Raw genomic sequence first — 22,404 nt, 5'->3', positions numbered from 1 at the left:
GCATAAATCCAAAGTGTTGTTCAGACTCATGCTGGTGGTTAAGCTATTAAGGCATGATGCTGACAAGGTCTCAAAGATGAGAGATGGAGAACTCAAATGTTTGTACCACTACTGCTTTCCAAGGAAAATGAGAAATGTTGGAAATGGTTTACTTCTCTTTCCTCTGTCATTATTGAGGATGTGTGGACTTACAGAACAGGAAGATCAAAGGCAGCTCTTGGGGCTTTTCTTGACTGGTTAGTCCCATGTGTGGTCACATTTGGACCTTCTGAGAATAGACATAATCCAGGGCAAGCCTGAGTGCAGATACTGACTTCTCCCAGTTGTTGGATAGCGGAGGCATCCGTCAGGGAGGGGGTTTCCTTCTGAAAAATGGTTCTATTTTTTCCTCTCGTTTTTTCCTGGAAATGTGAAGGCTCAGAATTATACTTGAAATTTAAGTTTTTGGAAAGAAGTCTGACAATAACTCACAATTTGAAACACAAAAAGGGGCTTCGCACTTGTTTGCCTTGATCTGGAGGACAGCTGCTACCACACCCTCTCTGCTAGTTATGGCTAACACGTCAGGGATGAGGTGAAGGCTGTCTGTGTCTATGGGTACGTAGAAAACCCAATGACAGCTGGCATTAGACCCCATCAGGGTAGAACGTAGATCCATGTGGAGTTCCTAGCAATATGATGTTTAGTACTTTTGATCATTTTCTTGTGACTTATAAATGATTAAGTGTGTAACTTGATGAGTTTCCTGCTCTGAAAAGAATCCAGCAATGGTGGTGATGTGCTGCAAAAAAGCAGTTAAAAAAAGCAACATGGCAGTGTCCTTAGACCAACTCTTCTAACCATCTACAAGCTTTTTTAGCAGTTCTAGCCTCGCCACTTTCAATAGACCGTGGGAACAAAAGGGTAATGTAGGGGAGTCAGTTTGAACTGTGGGGAGCATCTTCCCTTGAAAAACCTCTGAGAGCTCCACTAAGCAAAGGTTGGAGGGTCAGTGCATACTGCTGGTCCTCACGCTGCCAACATGTGATTCATCTCAGAAGTTTTATGCCAAGCTAGTTCTGTTTATGGAAACAGCCAGATTCAGTGTCTCAGCCACCATTGTCTAACTCAGTAAAGTAAAAGCCTAAAGAGTGGCTAAAGAGAGGGGGGAGGAGAAGAAGAAGGAAAAAACCAACCCAAAACCAAGCAAACAAAAAAGCCTGAGATGTTAGGTTCACCTGAGACTGAATTATTTTGTTTTCCCAGGTGTTGGCAGCATGTGCTTTCTTTAGCTTCAGGAGTGGTTGGTTTTTTTTGTTTGATCCAAAGTTCTTTTGACCAAAAGTTTAATTTGGTTCTGCTTCACCTATGGTGGGGTTGGGGAAGAAGGGTGGCCCTCCTGTGAGGGGCACAGCGTGTCTGAAAGAAGCATTTGTGTACTGTCAGGATGAGGGCAGTATAGAAAAGGTACAGCTGGAAGGAGGTTAGTCCTTTCTGCATTCCCATATGGCTCTTCTGTCCATCAGCGTTAACCTGCTGTTTTGAGGCAGGGAAATATGCCTGTTTCATTTGTTAAAAATGCATGTAATTTGTCAGGAAGAGAAAGGAACGGAGCAATAGGAAGCGAGGGAAGACTAGTGAAATTATCCCTGCCTATCTTTATTTTCTCTGCTGGATGTATTTGTTGCTGTGCTAAGCTATATCTGATTATATTAACTCCCCTCATTCAGCTGACATTTCCTGTGTAAAGTGACCAGTGCAAAATTAAAATGAAAATCTCCTTACCCTGGGAGGAGATTACTTCTCCAATCATGACTGTGTCTCTGCAGGTTGTGCTGGGTCCTGGTGGCCCTGGCACCCAGCTGGGGTGGAGGGAGGCACCCTCTTCCCCAGCCATCTCCCTCACTGACCTAAGACCTGTTTCGCTCCAGGCTGTTCCATAGAGAAGGGGAGGACTGACTTCTGCTGCTTAGGAATCGATTTCTGTCCCCCACCTCCCTCCCTCAAATAATGTTATTTAATCTTTCCTGGGGTTTCTTTATTTAACCTGCCTGATAATGGGATTTTTTTCCAAGTCATCAAAATTATGATTTACTTTTAAATTTCCTTATTCTTTTCACTCTGGATATTAATATGTTTGTTTTTTTCTGATGCTGTCTTTAATATTTCTTATGTCTCTCTTTCTCTTTGTGTCTCCTTTCCCCTTTCTCCTTTTAAAATAAGAAAAATGGCTTCTCTGAGAGGTCTGTCTTTGCCATGGACGTGCCTCATCCATGGGTGTGAGGCACGTTGTCAGCTGAGGAACTGGGGATGGGAGCAGGGCACAGCATGCTGCAGGTAGGACCAAGCAAACCTGTAGCTGTCAGAAGGCTGGTCAGCTCTGCCCCGCCCTGAGGACCACAGGAGCTGTGGTTTAGCTGAACTGTTAGTGTCCTGCCTCCCTCCCTGTGATGACCCATGTGTGTGCCAGGATCTCTGAGGCAATCCGCAAGATCTCAACTGTTTTAAGCCTCCTTTAAAGGAAAATTTCTGCTTTATTGTTCTCTAAACCAGGTAGTGCTGCGTAGGGTGTAAAGCTCCCTAGTCTTGTTCCTTTTCTCCTAACCTTGGCAGTAACCATTTCCACATGGGCAGCTTCTGAGTAAGGTCATCTTCCTCACTGCTCCTGGAAAGCACTGGGGAGCACCCTGGCAGGAAGATGCCATTGACTGGGGACGTTTCTTTGTGCTCTCTGGGGTGTCATCTAGGTGCCCTGGCTCTAGCTGAAGGTGTCCCCATGCCTCTGAGGAGGCTCTGTGTTTGGGGCTTGTTTGTAGTAAGTGAATCTGATGCTATCGTGGTGTCCCATCGGGTGTTGCAGAGTCAGTGTTGGTGGCATGAATTCAGGCCTGCTCTCTGTTACATGTCTCTCTTTGCTACTGAGTACCAGTTTCAGCTGTGAAAGGGCAACCCATGAGTTATTTTCTTCTTGGGAAGGGGGTGATTGATTTGAAATAAAAAGCATTGCAATGACTGTGGGTGAATTACTTGTGGTGGTGGTGCTTCTGGGACACCTGCGAGGCCAGACTGGACACCGAGAGACCCCAGGTATGTGCCTGAAGGATGGCATGAACCCCTTTCTCTTGCAATACTGGAGTCCCACAGCAAGCTGAGTCCCCTTGCAGCTTTGCATGCAAGGTGTGTTGCTGTGCCCTCAGTCTGCCACCTCTCTTGCTATTTGCTTTTTTTAATTTTGAGCAAAGATAATGAAATTAATACAAAATAATTATTTGACTGAATTAATGAATGAAGCAAGCCCTGTAGGAAATAAAGTGCTTCTATTTTAGTGCTTTGAACTCTTGCAATTTGCTTTTTTCTTTTTTTTTTTTAATGTTGTCACTCAAAGTGATAATTTTGGCTTGAAGTTCAATTTTAATTTCATCCTTGTGAGGTAAGTAATGGTTGTTTCTTTTCTTTCAGTGTCAGGAAAGACAAAGACAAATTTGAGTTCTGGGCAAGAAATAGAACAATGAGAATATTGAAAAGCCATGTGACTTGGTAGAGCAGATATAGCACCCATTGCTAAATATTTAATGTCAGTAGGCTTTGCAGCAGCAAGGAGGCCTGAACCTGCCTCTAGAGCAGGAAATGCTTCTTTAGTTTGCAACTCTCACATCATGTGTTTGGGGTGGTTTGTGCTCAGGCACAAAGACTTTTGCTGTTGTTTTACTTAGAATATATTTTCTCTAACATGAAGTGGGTTTTGGCTTAAGAAATGACGTTTCCTCAGACAGGCACCAGTAAAGATCTGCAGCTGTAAAGTCTCAAATGGTACATAGGCATCGTGCTAAGGAAGGTCCTTGCTCTGTAGTGTGATGTAGCCCCTCAGCCCCACAAAACCTCTGTTGCAGATACGTTATTAGCTTCTTGCAGAACAGAGAGAAAAAAGATGTTTACCAGTACTCTGTAAACTGCAGTGATAGTTTTCAGCCTGATTTTTTATAGTCAAGGGAATAATTATTGGAAACTAGGAATCAGGAACAAAAAACGCCCTGTTCTCAGCCCCTGGCTAGTTGGGCCACTCTTCTGTTTGGGTTACTAGCCCAAGCAGGAGAGTTTTAAGGTATGTGGTAGATGCCATCCAGAGAACCTCCTGATTAAATAAGCAATATCAATGCAGAATAAGATAGTTTTGATATCTTTCATTCACAGTCTGAGAACATGGAGGTCTTCAATGTCTAGCCCAAAGTCTTACATGGAAGAGAGCAGCAGGACATGTCTTCTTTTTATACCCCTGCGTTTTTTTCCAGTGCTTACAGTTTTTCCAATGTTTTACACTTGCCACATACGTGCGTGCTGCAGGCAAGGGGTTTCCAGGTGTGCTCCATGTTGGGTCAACTCTGCATTTCCAGATGGAAATGGGCCAGAACAATGTCTAGTCCTGTGGGTGAGAAAAATCCACCCTAAGTGCACTCTGGAGAAGATTGAGCCCTTGCAGAGACCAGGAATGTTGTCCACAGATGCTGTGCAACTCCGCGTGGAAGGCAGGTGAACTTGCGCTGGATCTCCAACCTTGCTGGAAGATGCCAGTCAAGGTAAAAAGCAAAAGGCAGCTCCAGAGGCTGATCTTGAAGCCTTGAGCAGGTATTGCTCTCGTGGAGGTCAGACTCTGCAACCCTGCACACCAATGGAGATGTGTCCGCCAAGCCGATGGGAGCAAGAGTGGATTTATCCTTGTCATGAAGCCTCTGTGAGTTAAACACAAGGATGTCAAAGCTCAGCAGCACTGAAGATCTTGGGAGAGAATTTCCAAGACAGTGAGACCATGAAGAAACCTCTAGGAGATCCTTTTCACAGGGAGGAGCCTTTGGGTGTTCTGAGAAATGTCTTTTGGGCTATGAGTTCCATTAGGAGAAGAGACTGTGCTGCATCTTCCTGACCGCTGCCTTTCACTTGTCCTGTTCAAGCTGACAGCAGCATGGGAAGGGGTCACTGTAATGAGAGGTAGTCCAGCCTGGGAAGTGAGACAAAGTGGATGAACTTGGGTATAATGAATAATTATTACTGTCTGTGGTGGGAGGGCAGTGTGAGCAATTTTTTTTTTTTTTGAAGTGAAGCCTTCAGAATTTACATATTGCATTTCACATTTAAATATTGCAGAGGGACCCCAAGTATTTTTGTACCCTGGCACCCTTACATCTCACATATGCCTCTCCTCCATTAAACAAAAAAGAAATAAAAGGCAAGCTTGGTAAATTCTGGGTTTTCACAGGAAAAAAGGATTTCAGCAGGGGGAAAAAAAACTACCCCAAAACTGTTCCTGATTGCCCAGGGCCTAGATCTTTGAGCAATGATGTACTTTGCTCAGTGTTATGGAAGGACTGTAATGCAGAGCCAGGAGGTGAACAGCACCCCAGCCCACTGCATAGCCACAAGACTGCCTTTATTTCTTGGAAAATGATCCATTTGAGCTCCACAGGTATTGCAGTATGTCTAATGCTGAGAGGTTTTCAGCAGTAATTCATGACTTGCCAAGATCTGCCAACTGCGTAGATATCCAGACATGCAACAAACAGCAGTATCAGGGTTAATTTTGCTTCCTCAGTGGGCTGTGTTTTGTCTGGGCTCTGAAACCTAGGTGTAAATATGCAAGATTGCGATCTGCTCTGGGATTTCAGTGTTCCCGGCTGTAATGAGGAACAGAGGATTTTGCTTTATTTAATGTGATTCCTGGAAGAAGTGATGGTGGTTCCCAGAGGAGCTTAAATCTATCTACTTGGCCTTGGAGGACAGCGCTGTGCTGGAGCAGCTATGTGTGCTGGGTGGCAAATGTGGGCTGGAAGGAGCAGAGTATGAAGCTGTTGGAGGTCAGGACCATGATCCTGTGGCCAGGGATGATGACAGCAGCCCTGTCCCCGGCTGCTGTGCCCTGTGCTGGGGGATGCTGTTTCATGGCCATCTTCCTCTGCACATATTGTGGTCAAGGGCCACCTGGGTGATGCCCTGGACTGGACAGAAGGAGGAGGTGCCCCATATACCAGCACATATTAAGGCTGGGCCTGAATTCCCCTAGACCACAGTTTGCAAGGTGCTTGACTGTTGAAATAGGTGAATGGTTGTCCAAAAGCCCCAGTAGTTTACTTAGAGTCATCCTGTAAATCTGTAGGAGAAACTGGAGAAAAAAATACTAATAAAACCACAGTGGTTTGTTTTTTTTTTTTAACCTCATCCATACTGACTACCGAATTAGGCTGTGTCCCATTTAATATCCAGGTCTGTAAACTGTGGCTGCTGGAGGAGATTCCTAATTTAGGTGGTACCACCACAGCCAAGGGTTCTCCTTGTGTCTGGGTGTCTGGAAGCCCAGGCTGTCACGTCCAAAAGTCCCTGTCACCTGGCTGCTTATGGGGCAGTGCTGGACTCGGTGCCTGAGCGGATCTGCTGGGCCTGTCGGCATGAGAGGATGCGTGAGGTAACAAGATGCTGTTGTGCCACAGTGCTTAATTACCTCTATTTACCTGGAAGGTGTTAGTGTATCATTAGTGCTTGCGTGGTGGGGGCGAGGCTCCCTCTGGCCCTGCAGACACAAGGACAACCAGCAGCATCAGTCTGCTGTGTGTTGTGGATGTTGTGGCAGTCGATTCCTGCACCTCACGGGTAAGATCTTGCTAATAGCCAAGCAGAACGGGGTCTTCAGCCTTACACAAGCTGGCAAGGAGCTGTAGGAAGTAGAGCTCATCTTCTAGTGGCTCTTTTGGAGGCAAATACTCATGCTTGCAATTTATACACCCCTGTTTTGGGTTTTTCCTGAGCATGCCCAGCATAAAACACTGAGTTTTCTGCTATTCAGTGCCAGCTGTTTTCTGGAGTGCTTCAGAAGTAATGATTCAGTTGTTTTCCAGAATAAGATGCTAAATCAAAATAGAGGTTTGAGCAAAGAGGTCCTGATGTTGTTTTGCGAGGGTGACCTCAAGCTTGGCAGACGAGAGAGTGGGAGGGCTGAGAGCCTCTGTCTCCTTCTGCTGTCTTTGCGAAAAATCTACGCATTTGTAATGTGGGAGAAACTGCATGAGATCAGCGTGGCCTTGAGGGTGGTGGACACCCCTGCACTGAGCAGGTTCCCGCCGTGGTGACTGTTCTTCCTGGCAATGCTGACATGGCTGGTAGTTGCAGATAAGGGACTGAGGCGATTTCATAATTGAGGGTATATCTGTCTGTCTGAAAAGGATGCTCTTGGGTTTCCCTTGGGCTGGCCTCACACAGGGCCAGTTCTGCACCAGCTGGCTGAACTGGCGAGCTGAGCAAATCTGGAGCAGGGGTGTGGGATGGTTTTGGGCCAGATTTTTCCTCTGGTTGAGCTCAGTGCTGGCCTGGGGTGCTGCAGCGGGGCAGGAGGGGGATCCCTGGTGGTGGCACAGAGGTGGAAGGAAGGCAGGAGGTCTGGCTCAGCAGGTGTCCTGCTCTCCATGTTCTGTCTGCTGGGACATGGGGCAAGGACAATGAATGGTGGAAACACTGGGAAAAGTCACTCAGAGAAGGGATAGAGCCATAAGAGTCTGCAAGGACAGAGAAAGAGATATAAGGAGAGAGAGAAGGAAGTAGGAGACTGGTCTGGGGAGTGGTGATGGGTGGGTACGGCCAGGAGATCTAAGGAAGAAAAAGCTTGAAGAAGCTTAAAAGGTTGAAGAAGGTGAGAAGGGGAGAATATGGACAGATAGATGGTAGAGGAACTGCAGAGGATGACTAAAGGCTGCAGTGGAAGAGTTGTGACCAGTAAACCCATTTCTTGCTAGAGTCTGGAATCAAGTTTTTAATCCCAGAATCTCAGCTCTTTTCTGCCGTCTAGCTGTCAGACTTGTTGAGCAAGTGTGTCCGTACGCCACTAGTACTGGATCTGTGCAGTGGAGCATAGCCCTATTCTGTGAAGTATTCCCCTGTTAATGCTATCCTCTCTCCCGGAGCTGTGTGTTTGAGACTACAGCTGTGCTCGTGAACCAGGACCAGGGTGAAGGCTGTTCCAGTGGATGAACTTATTTATGATGATAGGTCTTCTTTGTTTAGGAAATTGTCTTAAAAACAGAAACCCTTTTGTTTGAAGGAGATCACTAATATTAGAAAATTAAACTCTCAAAAGTTAGGAAAAGCTGAATTTTTGTGTCTAAAATTTGTCCTTCCTATAGGTTTACTGTACAGACTTGCAGATCAGCAAGAGCAGAAACAGAAAGACATTTCTTCTTCAGCCTGCTCAGCTCAGAAGCACTTAAATAGTGGGTGAGGAATGTGGGGCCTCAGTCAGGCCCCACACATGTTTTTACCTACGTTGTCTCTGGTCCTGTATTTCACTTGTGAATATGTGGTAAGGTGAGAAAAATAAGTCCTTGAGAGAAAGGCTCCAATGTTGCATCTGCAAGGGCTGATGATAACTTGCACATGAGGGCCATTGCACAGCTTAGCTATAGGGGCACCCTGTGTCCCATGTGGTGGGCACGCAGGGCTGAATCCAGCAGCACACATGGCTGTGCTGTAAGGAGGAGTGCAGAGCCTGGATGCTAGGGGCATGGACACTACAGAAGGCACAATGAAGTGTGGCTGATTTCCCCCCCAGATTGCTTTCACGCCCCAGATCGTGCCAACGCAGCTGTTTGTGGGGTGCATGGTAAACCAGACTGGGAACTGATCCGGCTGGAAAATGACTGTGTGGAAGGGAGTGCTGGAAGGAAGGCAGGGTGCCGTATAGGGGGAGAACCACTTAAACCTGTGTAAGGGCTGTGGTGAGCATCAAACTGCAGGCTGGCTTTCATCTCCTGTCATTTGAGCCTAAACAAGTTCCCTCACCATGTGTTCCTTCCCCATTGAGGGACTGGGAGGAAAAGATGAAAAGCGGTGCAGGTTTTAGGTGTGTCTCTCAAGCTGTTGGAGAAAGTGACTTTCTTCCTGCTCACCCACCTCTGCTTGTTCATTAATTGGAAGGAGTGAGATGGGAGAGCCTGCGGGGAGGTAGAATATGTGATTACTACTGCTACTCTTGCATCTGGTGGAAAGGGCCCCCATTTGTGAGAATAAAATTGGTTGGTGGCACTGGTGGCTGTTATGGAGCTGCGGAAACCAGCAGGGTCCTTCCCTCTCTCTACATATAAAGAGATCCTGAGCCAAGGCAAGCAACACCCTCTCCATGTGGCACCCAGGAGTTTTAAAGCTGTATTTGTATGGATTTGAGACATCTGCTTTTGAAATCTTAGAAATGTTTCTCAGAAATGGAGAAATATGTATTGCAGGGTGAAAACTCTGTTGGGGAGGAGATGGGGAAGCGGAATAGATCAGGTCTAGCTGTGTTAGCTGCATGGGAAGCGGTCGGGGACAGCTGTGTTTTCTGAACATGCCGCTCCTCCTGGCCTGCAGCCCTTGGGAAATCCCTCCGGGAAATAATCATAATCTGCCAGCACTAGGAGGGGTGGGGTGCGTGGCAGAGCAGTAATGGTCCGTGCCATCTGCAGCAGTGTTTTAGGACGGGCTGTGCAATGAAGCCAAGTGTGATTGCTAGTTTGAATGCTTGTGCACTGAGTATTTCCTTGCCACATTACCAAGGCGGGGACTGCCTTGATGAGAAGAGGTGCTGCTTTTTGGAAGATATCTTCATGGTAGCAATAAGCTTGGAATACAAAAGGCTAAATGTGTTTTTCCTGACAGATGCTTTGCTGCAGCAGCATCTTGCTCAGCCCATGGTATGTGGGAATCTGTGTGGGAGAGTGACATGGTAAACAACCTGCTTTTTAAGGCTGTTGCAATTAGAGAACTTATTAGCAAGCTGCCACACGGAAATCTGAAGAGTACTGGGGATCGGCTGTGTAATCGGTGCTGAGTATGCGGCCGGACCACTTGGGCTGGGCCTGTGCAACTGCTGGGTGACCAGTCAACCAGGAGAATCCAGGTGTTGCAGAGAGGTGATTCAGGTGTTGGTCATCCTCCCAGGTGAGCACAAGGCCAGTGCACCTGCAGGGACTGGGGAAAGACTGAGATGTCGCACAACAGCAGTTGGAGGCCCTGACAGCAGAAAGGGGCAGTGTTTAACTTGTCCTACTTCATTAGCTCTCCTGATTAATTTGTTCCTGACTAGATTCCAGTTGTGCTTTGCGTTACAATTTGCTTTCCCACTGAAGGTGCAGTGCCCCTGGTGAGGCAGGCTTGAGGTTTTGTTCTAGGGATGTTTGCCGTTTGTGGAATTGCTGCAAACCTGTGGGTCCTTCTGGATACAAGCTGCTTGATGGTCCCATTTCAAGTGGCTTCCTGTTGATCCTGGTTTCTTTGCGCATTTTGTCTCATGTTACATAAAGAATATTTTCCTGGTGCTCCTTTGGGACAGATGTTAAGCCCACATCTCTGGAAAAGTTGCACTGCTTAAACTTAAAGGCACAAATTTTAAGCAGATTTAGCTGATTGTAAAACCTTGTGTGGACACTTGTTTTAATATCAAAGCAGACAATTTTAGTTCTGAAGCTGGCCACATAGCCCCAAAGAAGGATGTCCCTAGAGCATCTACTTAAAAATAGTTTTAAACTGCATCTGGTTAAAAATAGGTTTAACTTGGAGCTTGTGCTTCCCTGTGTAGGTAGGGCCTCCTAACAGCATGTTGTGATACCTACTGCGCAGCCACCTACAAGCATGTGAGCTGCTGATGGTTACAACACGCACGAGCCCCGAGGCGTCAGGAGCAGGGGAAGGTTCAGGATCACCCTGCTGTTTGCCCAGCCTGCCGATTCTGCTTTTCTCAAGGATTTTGCAGGAGTCCTGGTAGCTTTGACCTATAAGCTCTCCATAAGCACAGAAGTAGCACTCCATTAGTGCTACTTCTGCTCTGTAGCCAGCGTAGTTTGAAATCTTCTAAAACTTATGGTGCAGAGGCCTTCTGGCACATGAACTAATCATGGAAAAGATCAAAGTTGCTTTGTTAGTTTTATTTTCCTCTTTTTAATTAATATATTTAAATGGTTTCCTTCCCTAATAAATCGCATCTCAACATTTTTCTCTTGAGTTTAATAGGTGGGAAGGACTAACAGAAGGTTTTACAATGGAAATTCACTTGCCTAAGCACAAGGAAATAATAATGATTATAATTGGTGAGGGGAGGGGAGGAGGAGGGAGAGGAATCAGTTTGTTAAGGCTTTAATGAGCAATGCAGTAAGAAGTACGAAGTACTAGTATTATCTGCACATCTTAAAGTAAGGAGAAGGATTGTCCCCATCTTATGATAAAATTGAGACTGCGAGCAGAAGTGCCATTCTGCCTGCATCTGAGGAGGGGAGGTGGTTATTACTGCTGTTTCTCACTGTTTGTGTGGGGCAACTTAAATTCTTAATAACAGGGGTTTTCTGGTTTTTTTTGTTGCCTGTTCTTACCCCACATCAATGTGACAGGAGTGGGTTATGCAGTAGTTGCAGATGGAGCCATGCTGGCAGGTCTGAGATGGCAGGGAGGGGATTCTGTCATGATGAGGGAGCACTGGGGCTGGGGTGTCTTTTTGGACCACTACTGCTGCTGGAAGACCATGTTCAACTACAGCCAGAGGGAAGAACATATCTTGCTGGATATGACCCAACTAATTTATCTTGCTTTTCCAAACTGCACGGGTATTGTGTGTCTCTGGCTGGGTATAGGGGAGTTACGAGGCCTTCCAGTTACAGTGCCAGTCTGGGGCTCTGAAGGGCTCAGTTTGGTGCTCAAGTTTCTGCTGCCTTTAAGTCCCTCCTGGCATCTCCTCTTTATGCAAGCTGAGTCAGTTCTCTGCCATTATCACCCCAGTCTGGTCTCTCTTGTAAACAGAAGTATCATGAGGTTACCATCTCCAAACAAATGTAAAACCTGCAGAGATGGAATGATAAAGTGGAACACAGGGAAAACCTTTCTTGCTCTTGGCAGAGAAACAAGCACAGGGTGAAAAATGGGGCTGTCCCCTTCCTTCTCTCGCAGTGGTGTGGCTGTAAAGAGAAGGAAGAGGGAAGTTCAGGGAAGTGGCTGTTGCCTTCAAACACATTCTCCTTGGCAGCCGGCAGCATTTCTGCAGCCTGTGGCCTGGAAAGCACAAATGGGCTGGCAGGTAACGACCATGTTTGGGAACCTGGTCTCTTATGGCATGGGGTTGCTCACATTTGCTGAAATCTTTTGTTATCCTCTGTATGCTATTTGCTCAGTTCGTTGTTACCCACTACAGAAATCAGCGGGAAAAGCTTCTCCATTCATATTTTTCAGCCGTGTGCAACATGTTGCAGTCCTTGCTTCGTAGCTGTCAACGTCTAAAAAAAATTTTCCCAGAAACAACTTGTAAAAGCAGATGTGGAGAATAATATTTTTGAGCTGCCCTGTGCATGTCTGAAAACCTGTGTGGCAATCATGATTAAAATTCTATGCAAAATAACCTGTATGGTATTCATAACTGGTTTGTAGACTCGAAGTGGCAGCAGAATACTTGTTTTAAGAGTTTCTCAAGCCACCTTCTTCCTCCTCTCCCATGTTCTCACAGACCTTATGCAAACAGATAAAAAGCAGCTATTCTTCCTTCAGCCCCAGCACTAGGCTCTACCCTCTGCTTTGCAGCTCTCTCCCCTCCTGCACATGTGGACTGCTCCCAGCAGCCACGTACTGGTCACTCCAGCTCTGCAGAGCTCTCCTGCTGTCCCTGGCACTGCTACACAGAAGTGCAAGAGACTGAGTGAAGAATACTGAACCCCCTAAAAGGTCCTGGACCCCAGTTCCGCGCTGATGAGGTGATGGTGAGGTTAGTGATGGATGGAGCAGAGCTGTAGCTGCTAAGCCTGGCAGACATGGAGTCATGTCCTCTCAGCTTTGATATCTCACCTACTGGTGCCACCAGAGCTTTGGTGTCATTGTGTAATTCTAGAAATAAGCCTATGATGGGCTTTTGTAGCAATAGCTGAATACTGTCACGCTCACTAATATTGTTCTGTGAACTTCATTGATCCAGTTCTCGCTACTTCCGCGCTGAAACATCATCATTTAGCGTCAGTACTCAGATGCTGCTAATTGCTGGGAGCTGAGATAAATTTATGTCCTAGACCTGACAGGAAAACAAGGAAGATGGATCTGCCCTACTTCAGCACTTGGACAAGAAACAGACCTTGCCTTGAGTGCAAAGTTCTGTGTGATTTGATGCAGGGATGATTACACGTTTTTGCATTTCCAAGACTGCTGATAATGAGTGGGAAAACTCTTAATATTTTGGAGTCCAAGTATCATCTTAAAAGATGAACTACCCATTAACAGGGGTTTTCTGTCAAGTCCTAGTAGAAGACAACCTAGACTTGCCAGCACTAGCTGGCTCTTTCTGTGGTTTCTGTGGTCTTCATACAAAACTTTACCCAGTTTCAGAGGGGAAAACAGCAGCTGGATCAAACGTTAAGTCCCAGCCTGTGTTTGATGTGCCACATGTTTGCTTTGTGATGAGCCTCTCCTGGGATTTGAACCAATCTGGTTTTGTGCACAGACTGGCAAAAGCAGGAGGACATAAAGTTTGACGGACGTGAAGTGGAGAAGAAACGCCGTGTGGTTAACATCATCTCTGTGGAGGTGGCTGTTTTCCAGCTGGCCGATTCATAGGTCCAAGTGGCTTTTGAGGGAATCTGAAGAGAAAACTTTGCAGTAGTTAGGAAAAGAAAGGTTTTCACTCTGCAGCACTAATAGTAGGGAAGCAGAACAGTCAGCAATGGAAATACCACTTTGGATTGTAGCCTTTAAATCCTTTTCCCTTTCCAGAGTCAGGCTGCCAGCTTCTTCTTCAACACTGTGTTGTGTTTATAATGTTTTAATTAGTAAGGCTTCCTCTGGTTTTGACCATCCACGGGATTATGATGATAAACCTCCTGGTTAAAAAATACCAAGACATTGTAAGGCATTTTTGTCATAAGATATGTCTTTTCCACTTGGAAAATAAACATCTTGATTCATTTTGGTTTAGCCTCTGTTTATATTCAGTAGATGCGAGGAAGCCTGCTGTTAGGTAAATATTGAGAGAACACCTCCATACTGATGGCTAGAAGGCTGCGTGTGTGTGTGTATTCATTCCCCCTCATTTACTTGATTTGGCTTTTATATTCTTTTCCTGAGGCACCCATTACAACTCACCACAAGGGCATGGACTAGCTGAGCATTTAGCCTGATCCAAAATGGTGGTTCAGTGCTATAGAGCTAGTGAGAGGTGAGGGGTCTGTCAATCCATTATCTTGCTTTTTACAGTCTAGTAAGTTCAGTGGTTGGTCTCTGCTCCACACTCATGCATCACTCAGTGCAACGGGATCTTGCTTGCAGTGCTCCCAGAGGAGCATAGGAAAATGTGCATACTGTTGCTGCTACTGATAAAAAAAGGCTTAATTAAGTTTTAATCTGCTAGCATTATTGCTTTAAGGCTTTTTACATTGCTTTTTGAATATCTTTATTTCTTTCAAAGGAAAATTCCATTGATGTATACATGAGTATAATGCTAGATGATGTCATGTATTGGGATGTACCCCATCGACCTTCGTCATGCCGGCGTTATAGCAGTGGGTGGTAGCATGACAGTGAGATTGATTTCCGATAGATGAGACCTGACAGGCTTTAACTACTTGAGGCAAACAGTTACATACACACAATGCTTCACCCTGCAGCTCTTCCTCTTGCCTTCCTGCTGTAGTTATGCCACCACTGTAAGGACTTCACTGAAATTACCCTCTGGAATAAAAAATGGAGGGGGGGAGAGAAAGGGGGGATCTCTGGCTGGGAAGGGTAGGATCAGGTAAGCTCGGGGCAGGTGGGGCAGCACAAGGCTGCTGCTGAGTGGGTGAGTGATGTGCTAGTCCATGCAGATGTCCTCAGATGACTTGGTGGGTTATTTATTCTCCTCTCCCTCTGTGTGCATAATTTCCACTGCCATAAACACGTGCTAGGCATGAGTGGAGAGGAGGAAAGAGGAAGATGCTTTTTAGTATTTAACATTGTAGTTACTTTTGCACAGAGCCAGGCTCAGTAAATACCCCATAGTTAGAGATGTCCAAATTTAACTATGGATGTGGACAACTCCCTTCACTGAGCAATTACGTGCCTGTTTTTAAAGCAGTATTTGGATATTTGAACCATTCATGGTGGTTGTTGCTTTACCAGAGATTAGAGGCTTTTAAAAGTCTGGCTCTCCTGAAGTTGTCTAGAGCTGCTTTGTTTTGTAAAATGCTCTCTGCATGCAGAAGGAAAATAGATGTTCTACAGAAAACTGGCCAGAACAGAGAATGTGAGTGGGGAAAGTGTCAATAATGACCATACATCCTCTGACACTGAAAGCGAGAGGCACGAGGGGCTGCTGTGTTGGCCACCGTGCCCACTAGTAAGACTTCAGCACTGCGTTGATGGTTTCTGCGTGCAACCTCTCGCCCAGTGGTGCTGGGAGCCCTTTAGCAGATGAAATGGGTGTGAGCTGAGGAACTGCCATCTTGGTAGCTGGGGAGGCTGGTTGTTAGGAGGAAGGTGGTTTTGGTAGTGGTATGTTCCACTGTTTGAAAATCATTTGTGCCTGGTCGGAGGGTTGTACTTGCCTGCTCTGTGGTGTGGTGTGTGGGATGGGCCTAAGCCCTCTGAAAGAAGGATTTACTCTGTGGGAGGTGGTTGTACACGTAGATCCAATAGATCATGTGGTAGACTGTCTCCTGCAGCTATGCCTGGGCCTGAGGTGTGGCTGAAGTTGTGCTGTGCTCTCCCTCCCCTTTTTGCTTGAGATGGCATCAGGAAATGGGAAGAGCAGTGCCCAAAAGAGCTGATCGTGTATGAAAAGTAATCCAGGCCTTGCTGAAGTCAGTTCCTGCTTAGTAACACTTAGATTTGTTAGAATGTAATATGAGGTGAATATAAGCATGGGTGAGGATCACCTGGAAGGTATGCAGCATCTAGAGAAATTGGCAGGGTAATGCAGCAAAGTAGTGTGGGAAAATGTGAGATTTGAGGCATGTTTTAAATATGAATAATGCTTTTAAAAAAGAAAAAAAAAAAAAGAACAGGAGATGGAGGCCGAGAACAGGAGATGGAGGCCAAGTACAGCTCAGAGGAGAAGGCTCAAGGCTGGCCGTGGATGTGCTCACCAGTGCAGGCAGCATGGCGACTTCCCCTGCTGCCTATGAAAATGCAAATGCCTGTCATTATTTGGCCTTCCTGAACCATTTCAAAAATTGCAGTCTCCCTGAAGGCAGGCAACCCCCGGGGATGCAGAGCAGTGTCCTGCTTGGTGGCTTTGCAGGCCACCTTCAAGTGTCCCCTATTCCTGGTGTAAAGGGGTGGTTTGCTCTTGGCTGTGTGTGGGCTTCTCCCTGCATGGGAGAGCACTGGAGAGGGCAATTACCCATGCTGATCCTTGAGGGGAACCGTAACGAAACCAGAAACTACATGAACTAAATTGGGAACATATTCTCTTAAACTCTGGTAAATGTGAGTGCATGAACGTAAAGGGCATCAGCTGTTCGACTTCTAATAGAGCAGCTGGTGTGAAGCAAGCTGGAAACAGGATTGCTTTTTTAGGTGACTTATTTATGTGCTCATTGCCCACTCACAAACCCTGCTCTTCCCTTTCCATGCCTTGGAAGTTCTGTATGTGTTAAACACCAAAACAGGATACTTTGCCAGCTGAGGTGTTTGGCCCTGATCCAGGAAAACACTTAAGTGTATGCTTAAACCTAGATCAAGGTGATGTTCTCTTGAATTTAAAGGTGGGCAAATTCTATAATACTATAAGGATTTTATTTTATTTTTTTTAATTCTCACGTGAAGTTGCAGGAGGCCAGCAAAGCAGCTGGCTCTTGATCTTCTGTTTGGGGAAGAGGGATGAACTGGTTGACCTCTTGAAGTTCTTCTCAGCTGTGTTTCCTATGGTGGATAATGAGACTATTGAAATCATCATTGCATAATTGAATGTTTGGAAGGGATATTAAACCTCCGCACATCAGCTCTCACTTCTGGAGATCAAAATGACATCTTGTGTGTGGGAAAGAGGCAAATTATCTCCTGGCTGCAGGGTTCCTCCATCTTGCTGTCATGTGTTTCTGGTTGCCCACTGACAAAGGCAGGATGCTGAACTAGGTGGACCGATGTTCTGATTCAGTCTGGCAATTCCTGTGGTCCCCTGAGTCCTGTTGACTTCAGTGAGAATTAAACACGTGTTTAAGCACTTGTCTACAAAGGCAGGCTTTTCTGTGCCAGTCTCTCTGCCCAGCTGCTTGAAGCTCTGCAGTGAAGAAAGCAGGTTTCTGTTAAGTGCTTGGATCAGCCCTACCACATTTTTTTTTTTTTGGTGGTGTTTTAATGGGAAAGTTCTAATTTATAGCATGCACTTCCATTTTAAAAAGAAATGCAAGCTATCTTAAAGTCAAGCCATGCTCCATGTCGCAGTTATGCCATCAGGTAGGAGGTTTCCAGTAGTGCCTGTGGAGGGGACGTATGCACAGGTGGCTGGGAGAACACAGCAGGAAAAAAAAACCCCTTGAGCTTTATGGCTGGCTTTGCTTCTAAACCTGTGTGGCAAGAGTACTGAGGGGAATACACTGTGTGGCGCTCAGCCCTTTGAAGTGGCTGGGTTCAGTACTGACAGAGTGGCTTCCCTTATCTCCGCTCCCACAAAGAGGACCAGGAAATAATGCATGTGATGTGGGACTCTTACATTTCAAGCCTTGATCAGGTTGACAGCTTTTTCCCTTCCCCCCCCAGTGGTTAATCAACAAAGCTAGTTGAAAGCAGGGAAATGCTCTGTTCCCTTTTTATGGGTAAATGAAGTGGTAGGGTAACAGCTGTGTTTGGGTACTGCTGCCAATCCACTGCTCAGGAAGGATCAGATGAGAGGGTCGTTTACAGACTGCCTGCCCCTTCCTGTGTCATTACATCTATGCAGGTAGTTTGGCAATAGCTGGCATTTGCCTTGCACCCAAAGAGTCCTGAGTACGTATGTCAGTGCATAGTCACCTCTAGCGGGCTCCGTTGTGTATCCCCAAAATGCACTTGTTAGCAGGGCATAATCTATCATCCTATCCTTCTGAAAGAACCTAACTTGAAAACTGCAAATTTATTTTTTTCTTATGAGGCAAGTGGGCCCCAGATGAGTCTTTGATCTGGGAAGCTCAGCTGAGTCCAACCTGGTCTGCGCAAGGATCCCAGAGACCAGCTGGCTGTGATTTACAAGTCAGATGGCTGCTGCTGTATGGGAATGGTTTTCTCAATCTAGAGCTCAGTTCTGCCTTTTAACACGTGTTTTGTGTAAATTGAGCTCTGATAGGAAATGGTTATATGGCTGAACCTAAACCCAGTGAAAAAAAAATTAAATTTTGGGGCAATTCAGATTTGAATGCCAGCAGTTCCTTGGTCCCTGCTTCCCAGAACTTTAAAATATTATCTACCCTTTGAAAAATGAGCCCTTTAAAGAAAGCTGAGAGTGGAACACATCAAACAACTAACAGACCTTGAAAAATTAAGTTGTGCCTTGTTATCTGATACAGGAATATGGTGATACTGAAGTGTAGGATGGGAAAGTGGGTAAACACCATTCACCGAGCAAGGCATCACTTTGGCTTGGCCAGTGGGGTGATGCCCTGCAGGGCTGGTCAGTTAGTTACACACAGTCATGTCTTCAGGAGTTATTGCCCCAAAAGCCATGAGTTATAATAACTCATTAGCCTTGAGTTTCTGGTCTGTTTACAGCTTGTGAATTAATGGGTTACTGACATGTCTCAACATGGGAGAGGAGTGAGAGAAAGATGGGAAAAGGCAGTTCTGTCTAGATGAAGACCATAATTTTGAGCTAAAGGGGCCTTTGCAGTTAACTTCCTCTATTGTCTGTCCGAGACGCTTTCCTTGTTCTAGAGCGTGCTCCCCCGACTTCTAAACCAGGGATGTAATTGTGGTCTTTGAACGCGTTTTGTGCCGTAGCAATAACTGTGCATGGTTGTGTACATTTTTTTTCTTTTTTTCCCCTCTGCACAGGGACCCTCCCGAGGGATCGAATTTTTAAGAACCTCACTCGGAAACGCCAGCGGGCTATGCGAAGGCGAGTGCATCAGGTGAACGGGCACAAATTCATGGCTACCTACCTGCGACAGCCTACGTACTGCTCGCACTGCAGGGAGTTCATCTGGTAAGAATGGCTTGAATGTGGTGGTGTGGAGCTTCCCATCCCTTTGTGTTTTGGGGACCAATGTGCCACCCCTGATCTGAGTCAATCACCCAGCACTTTACCAAGGGTCACCAGTGTGACTCCCCTTGGCCATCAGGTTTTGCAGGGTACATTTATGCTGCAGACTGGAGTCTACTGCAGAGAGGCCAGAGGTGATGTGTATCTTGGATGCTGGAAGCAAAGCAGGAGGGTGTGGGGATGGGGCAGAGTTCCTCACTGGTGAGCGTAGATGTTATTTCAGGGGCAAAAAAAGTAACCCAAGCAATCTGAAGAGAGACCCCAGATATTAACTTGAATGGAGCTTTGAGATTACACTGAGAAAAAACAGTTGCTTGAAAGACTAGAGAAAATGTCTGAGAACAGAAAAGTCATCAGAGGTGTGGGGTGATATGTGTGGGGGAGCAGGCAAAGCAGTGAGAAAAGCTTAGATATGTCTCAAAAGAGTATGGAGTGGGAGAGATAATAACAGGGTGTGGGCTGCTGGGATCAGTCTAATAAGTGTGGTGTGTGTTGTAATAAAGTGAGGTATTTCAGAAACTAGAGTGAGGGGGAATACGGGGAATAACATGCATGCTGACAGCCTGTCCTGTAAGCTATGGCCCTTGCAGTGCTTTGTTGCACTCCCACAGCCCTGTGCTGAATTGCACCATTCGTTATTGCTGGGCAGTTTTGCCTCAGGGATCTGGTCATTTGGGATCCTCTTGCATTTTGGCGCTCTCTTCCGTAAACAATCTGCAAGAAGACTATCTTTCTGATGTTAAATTATGTTCATGTTTTATTTTGAACAGGGGCGTGTTTGGGAAGCAGGGATACCAGTGCCAAGGTAAGGTGCTCTGCTGCTGCACGGTGCGTGTGTAGGATGTGCTGTCTCAGGAGCGCTCTCCTGCGCTGCTGGGACATCCTGTGGTTACAAGCTTCTCTGAAGTCACCACTCCTCTTCCTCCCCAGCCAGTCAAAACTGTGCATTTGGGCAGCTGTCAGGCTGATGGCTTGCATGCACGCAGGAGCAACCGCCTACATTCATGCACACATCTAGGGGTCTGATGGCTGCATTTCACCCACAGTTTTCCTCCTGTGCAGATCCACGGAGTTGCTGAGTTCATGCAACACCCAGATAGGCTTGAGAGATCCAGGGTCCCTCCAAGACAGGGTTCAGCTGGTATTGGGACACAAAGTATCGTACTGGAATGGGCACTCTCTTCCTTTCTCCACCTCTGGGGTTCAACAAAGTGAAAGTAGGGATGTGACTTCAAAGGGCAGCCTTGTGTGTTTTTGTCTGAATGCATGGTTTGGCTGAATGGCTGTATAGATGTACATGATGCTTGTTTGCACTTAATTACTGTTCTTCCTTTCTCTTTTTCTATGGTAAGATTTTTCTTTTTCATTTATTTTATTACTTGCCTCACAAGTGCGTGGTCACTCAGTACAGCCTCTAACACCACCTGTTCCTTGCGCAATACCATAGGGCACTGGTGTCCTCATATGAAAGAAAGCTACATGTAAACAAAATCGATATGCTGCATAAAATTGCTGAGTGAAAGTGAATGTTATTGATAGACCCTTGTGAGTGCAAGCTTGAGTCAGCAACAAACAGAATGGTGTGGGACCCTGCAACACATCTGTACAGTTTCCAATACAAAAGTCTCCCTACCTAGACAGTAGGTACAGCCCTTGGTGGTATCTAAAGTGCATGCTGCGTTATGGAGTGGAGGAATCCAAGTCCATTCCAGCCAAGCCAGCTTCAGACCTGGAGAGAACCCAACTCTGCTGGGCTGATTAGCCCTCTTGATGGGGATGAGCTAATTAGCCCGCACACAGCACCATTCTGCTGCTGTTACCCAGCTCCCCAGATTCAGGCATTGTACTGAGCTTTAATGACAAACTAACCTGGGCAGGACTCACTCAGGTATCCAGTGTAAGAGACACTATGCCACTGAGATGTAGGGATGGCTTTTGGTATCTCAGATCTGTGTTCTCTAATATTATTTGTATATGTTGTGAGAAATACTCTCCACTGGATAATTTAAACAGCATTTTTTTAGTTCATTTGTGAACTTACACCGTTATTTCTGTGGGTGTCACCCATATTTTATATAAGCAGGTGTTTTCTGGGCTGCATGAATGATCCAATGCAGAATTTCTGTTGCAATGGGTTGGAGGTACATCTCCAGATCTGTAATGAGATTTTGGAAATTCCAAGCCACCGATTATTTTTCACATCTTTACTGTGTCCTGATGATGTAGCTGAGCCTTAAAGAACCCAGCTGATGGGTTGATGTGTTCTGAGTCTTTGAACAGCTCTTTTCAGCATCCCTTTTTTTATTTCCTAGTATGCACCTGTGTTGTACACAAGCGCTGCCATCATCTAATTGTTACAGCTTGCACGTGCCAAAACAATAGTAACAAGACCGATCTCAAGGTAAAGTCATGGTGGTTATTTTGGGTCATCATAATTTGTGAAGTCTGAGGTTTTCTGGGTTGCTGGGGGTTGTGCTATAACAGAATTTGCTCTGTGTTATCTTTGCTCATAGATTTTTCAAGTGAGGAAGAGTGATAGGGACATGCATAAAGACCATGCAATATCATCTGGTTGTTCTTCTGTTAATTCCAGTAACTGGCTGGACTAGCACATAGTTTAGGAAGGCATGGTGTCTGCATTGGAAGACATCAAGAAATAGCAAATCCACTCTTTTCCTTGGTAATTTTCTTCCATGATTAACTGTGTTGTCATAAAAATTTGGTGCCCAGTTTTTAATGTGGATTTCTCTGGCTTTAAAATCTAACCACTGGTCTTTATTATGCCTCTGTTTTTCTTTTCTGGTAATTTAAAGTGCTTCTTTAGTCATTGCTCCACACCTTTACTCTATGAAATTATTTATGTTGTAATAAAGAACCCTTGCATAACTTGTCTTTCTGAAGGTTTTTTTTTCTTGCTAGTTTTGGCCATATTTGACAGGAGTAACATCCCGATCGAAAACTGCCATGTACATTGCATGCCTCATTTCTGTAACTGGAAATTGTTTAGTAACCGAGGAAAATTCAGTCAAAATATTTTTAATCAGGAGGTAGCTCTGTATTGTGTGCCATGCAGAAACCTTCTTTTCAGTGCAGATAAGCAATTACCTTTGCTCGTTATTTCTTGCCTCCGAACTGCTGAGCTAGACTTCTTAAAATGACCCCTGGCCAAACCAGGTGAAAATAAGTTAAAATGCTAAAGGCTAAAATGCAAGTTAAATGGCAAGACTCCTCACCCCTCTTTTAGG

General features: G+C 45.6%; 1 protein-coding gene across 2 annotated transcripts in view; it reads left to right on the top strand.

The window, feature by feature from the left end:
• The window catches only part of PRKCH (protein kinase C eta), a 137,641-nt gene that overhangs the window by 48,738 nt on the left and 66,499 nt on the right, over nucleotides 1-22,404 (top strand). For both annotated transcript variants that reach the window (XM_064460978.1, XM_064460977.1), the window contains exons 3-5: nucleotides 18,952-19,102; nucleotides 19,930-19,964; nucleotides 21,472-21,560. In XM_064460978.1, the coding sequence (XP_064317048.1) occupies nucleotides 18,952-19,102; nucleotides 19,930-19,964; nucleotides 21,472-21,560 (275 nt within the window). The remainder of the gene's footprint in view (nucleotides 1-18,951; nucleotides 19,103-19,929; nucleotides 19,965-21,471; nucleotides 21,561-22,404) is intronic.

The sequence above is a fragment of the Phalacrocorax carbo genome, chromosome 9 (assembly GCF_963921805.1).
Source record: "Phalacrocorax carbo chromosome 9, bPhaCar2.1, whole genome shotgun sequence".
Taxonomy (NCBI): domain Eukaryota; kingdom Metazoa; phylum Chordata; class Aves; order Suliformes; family Phalacrocoracidae; genus Phalacrocorax; species Phalacrocorax carbo.
The sequence above is the reverse complement of the archived record's forward strand: the minus strand, read 5'-3'. Positions and strand labels throughout refer to the sequence as shown.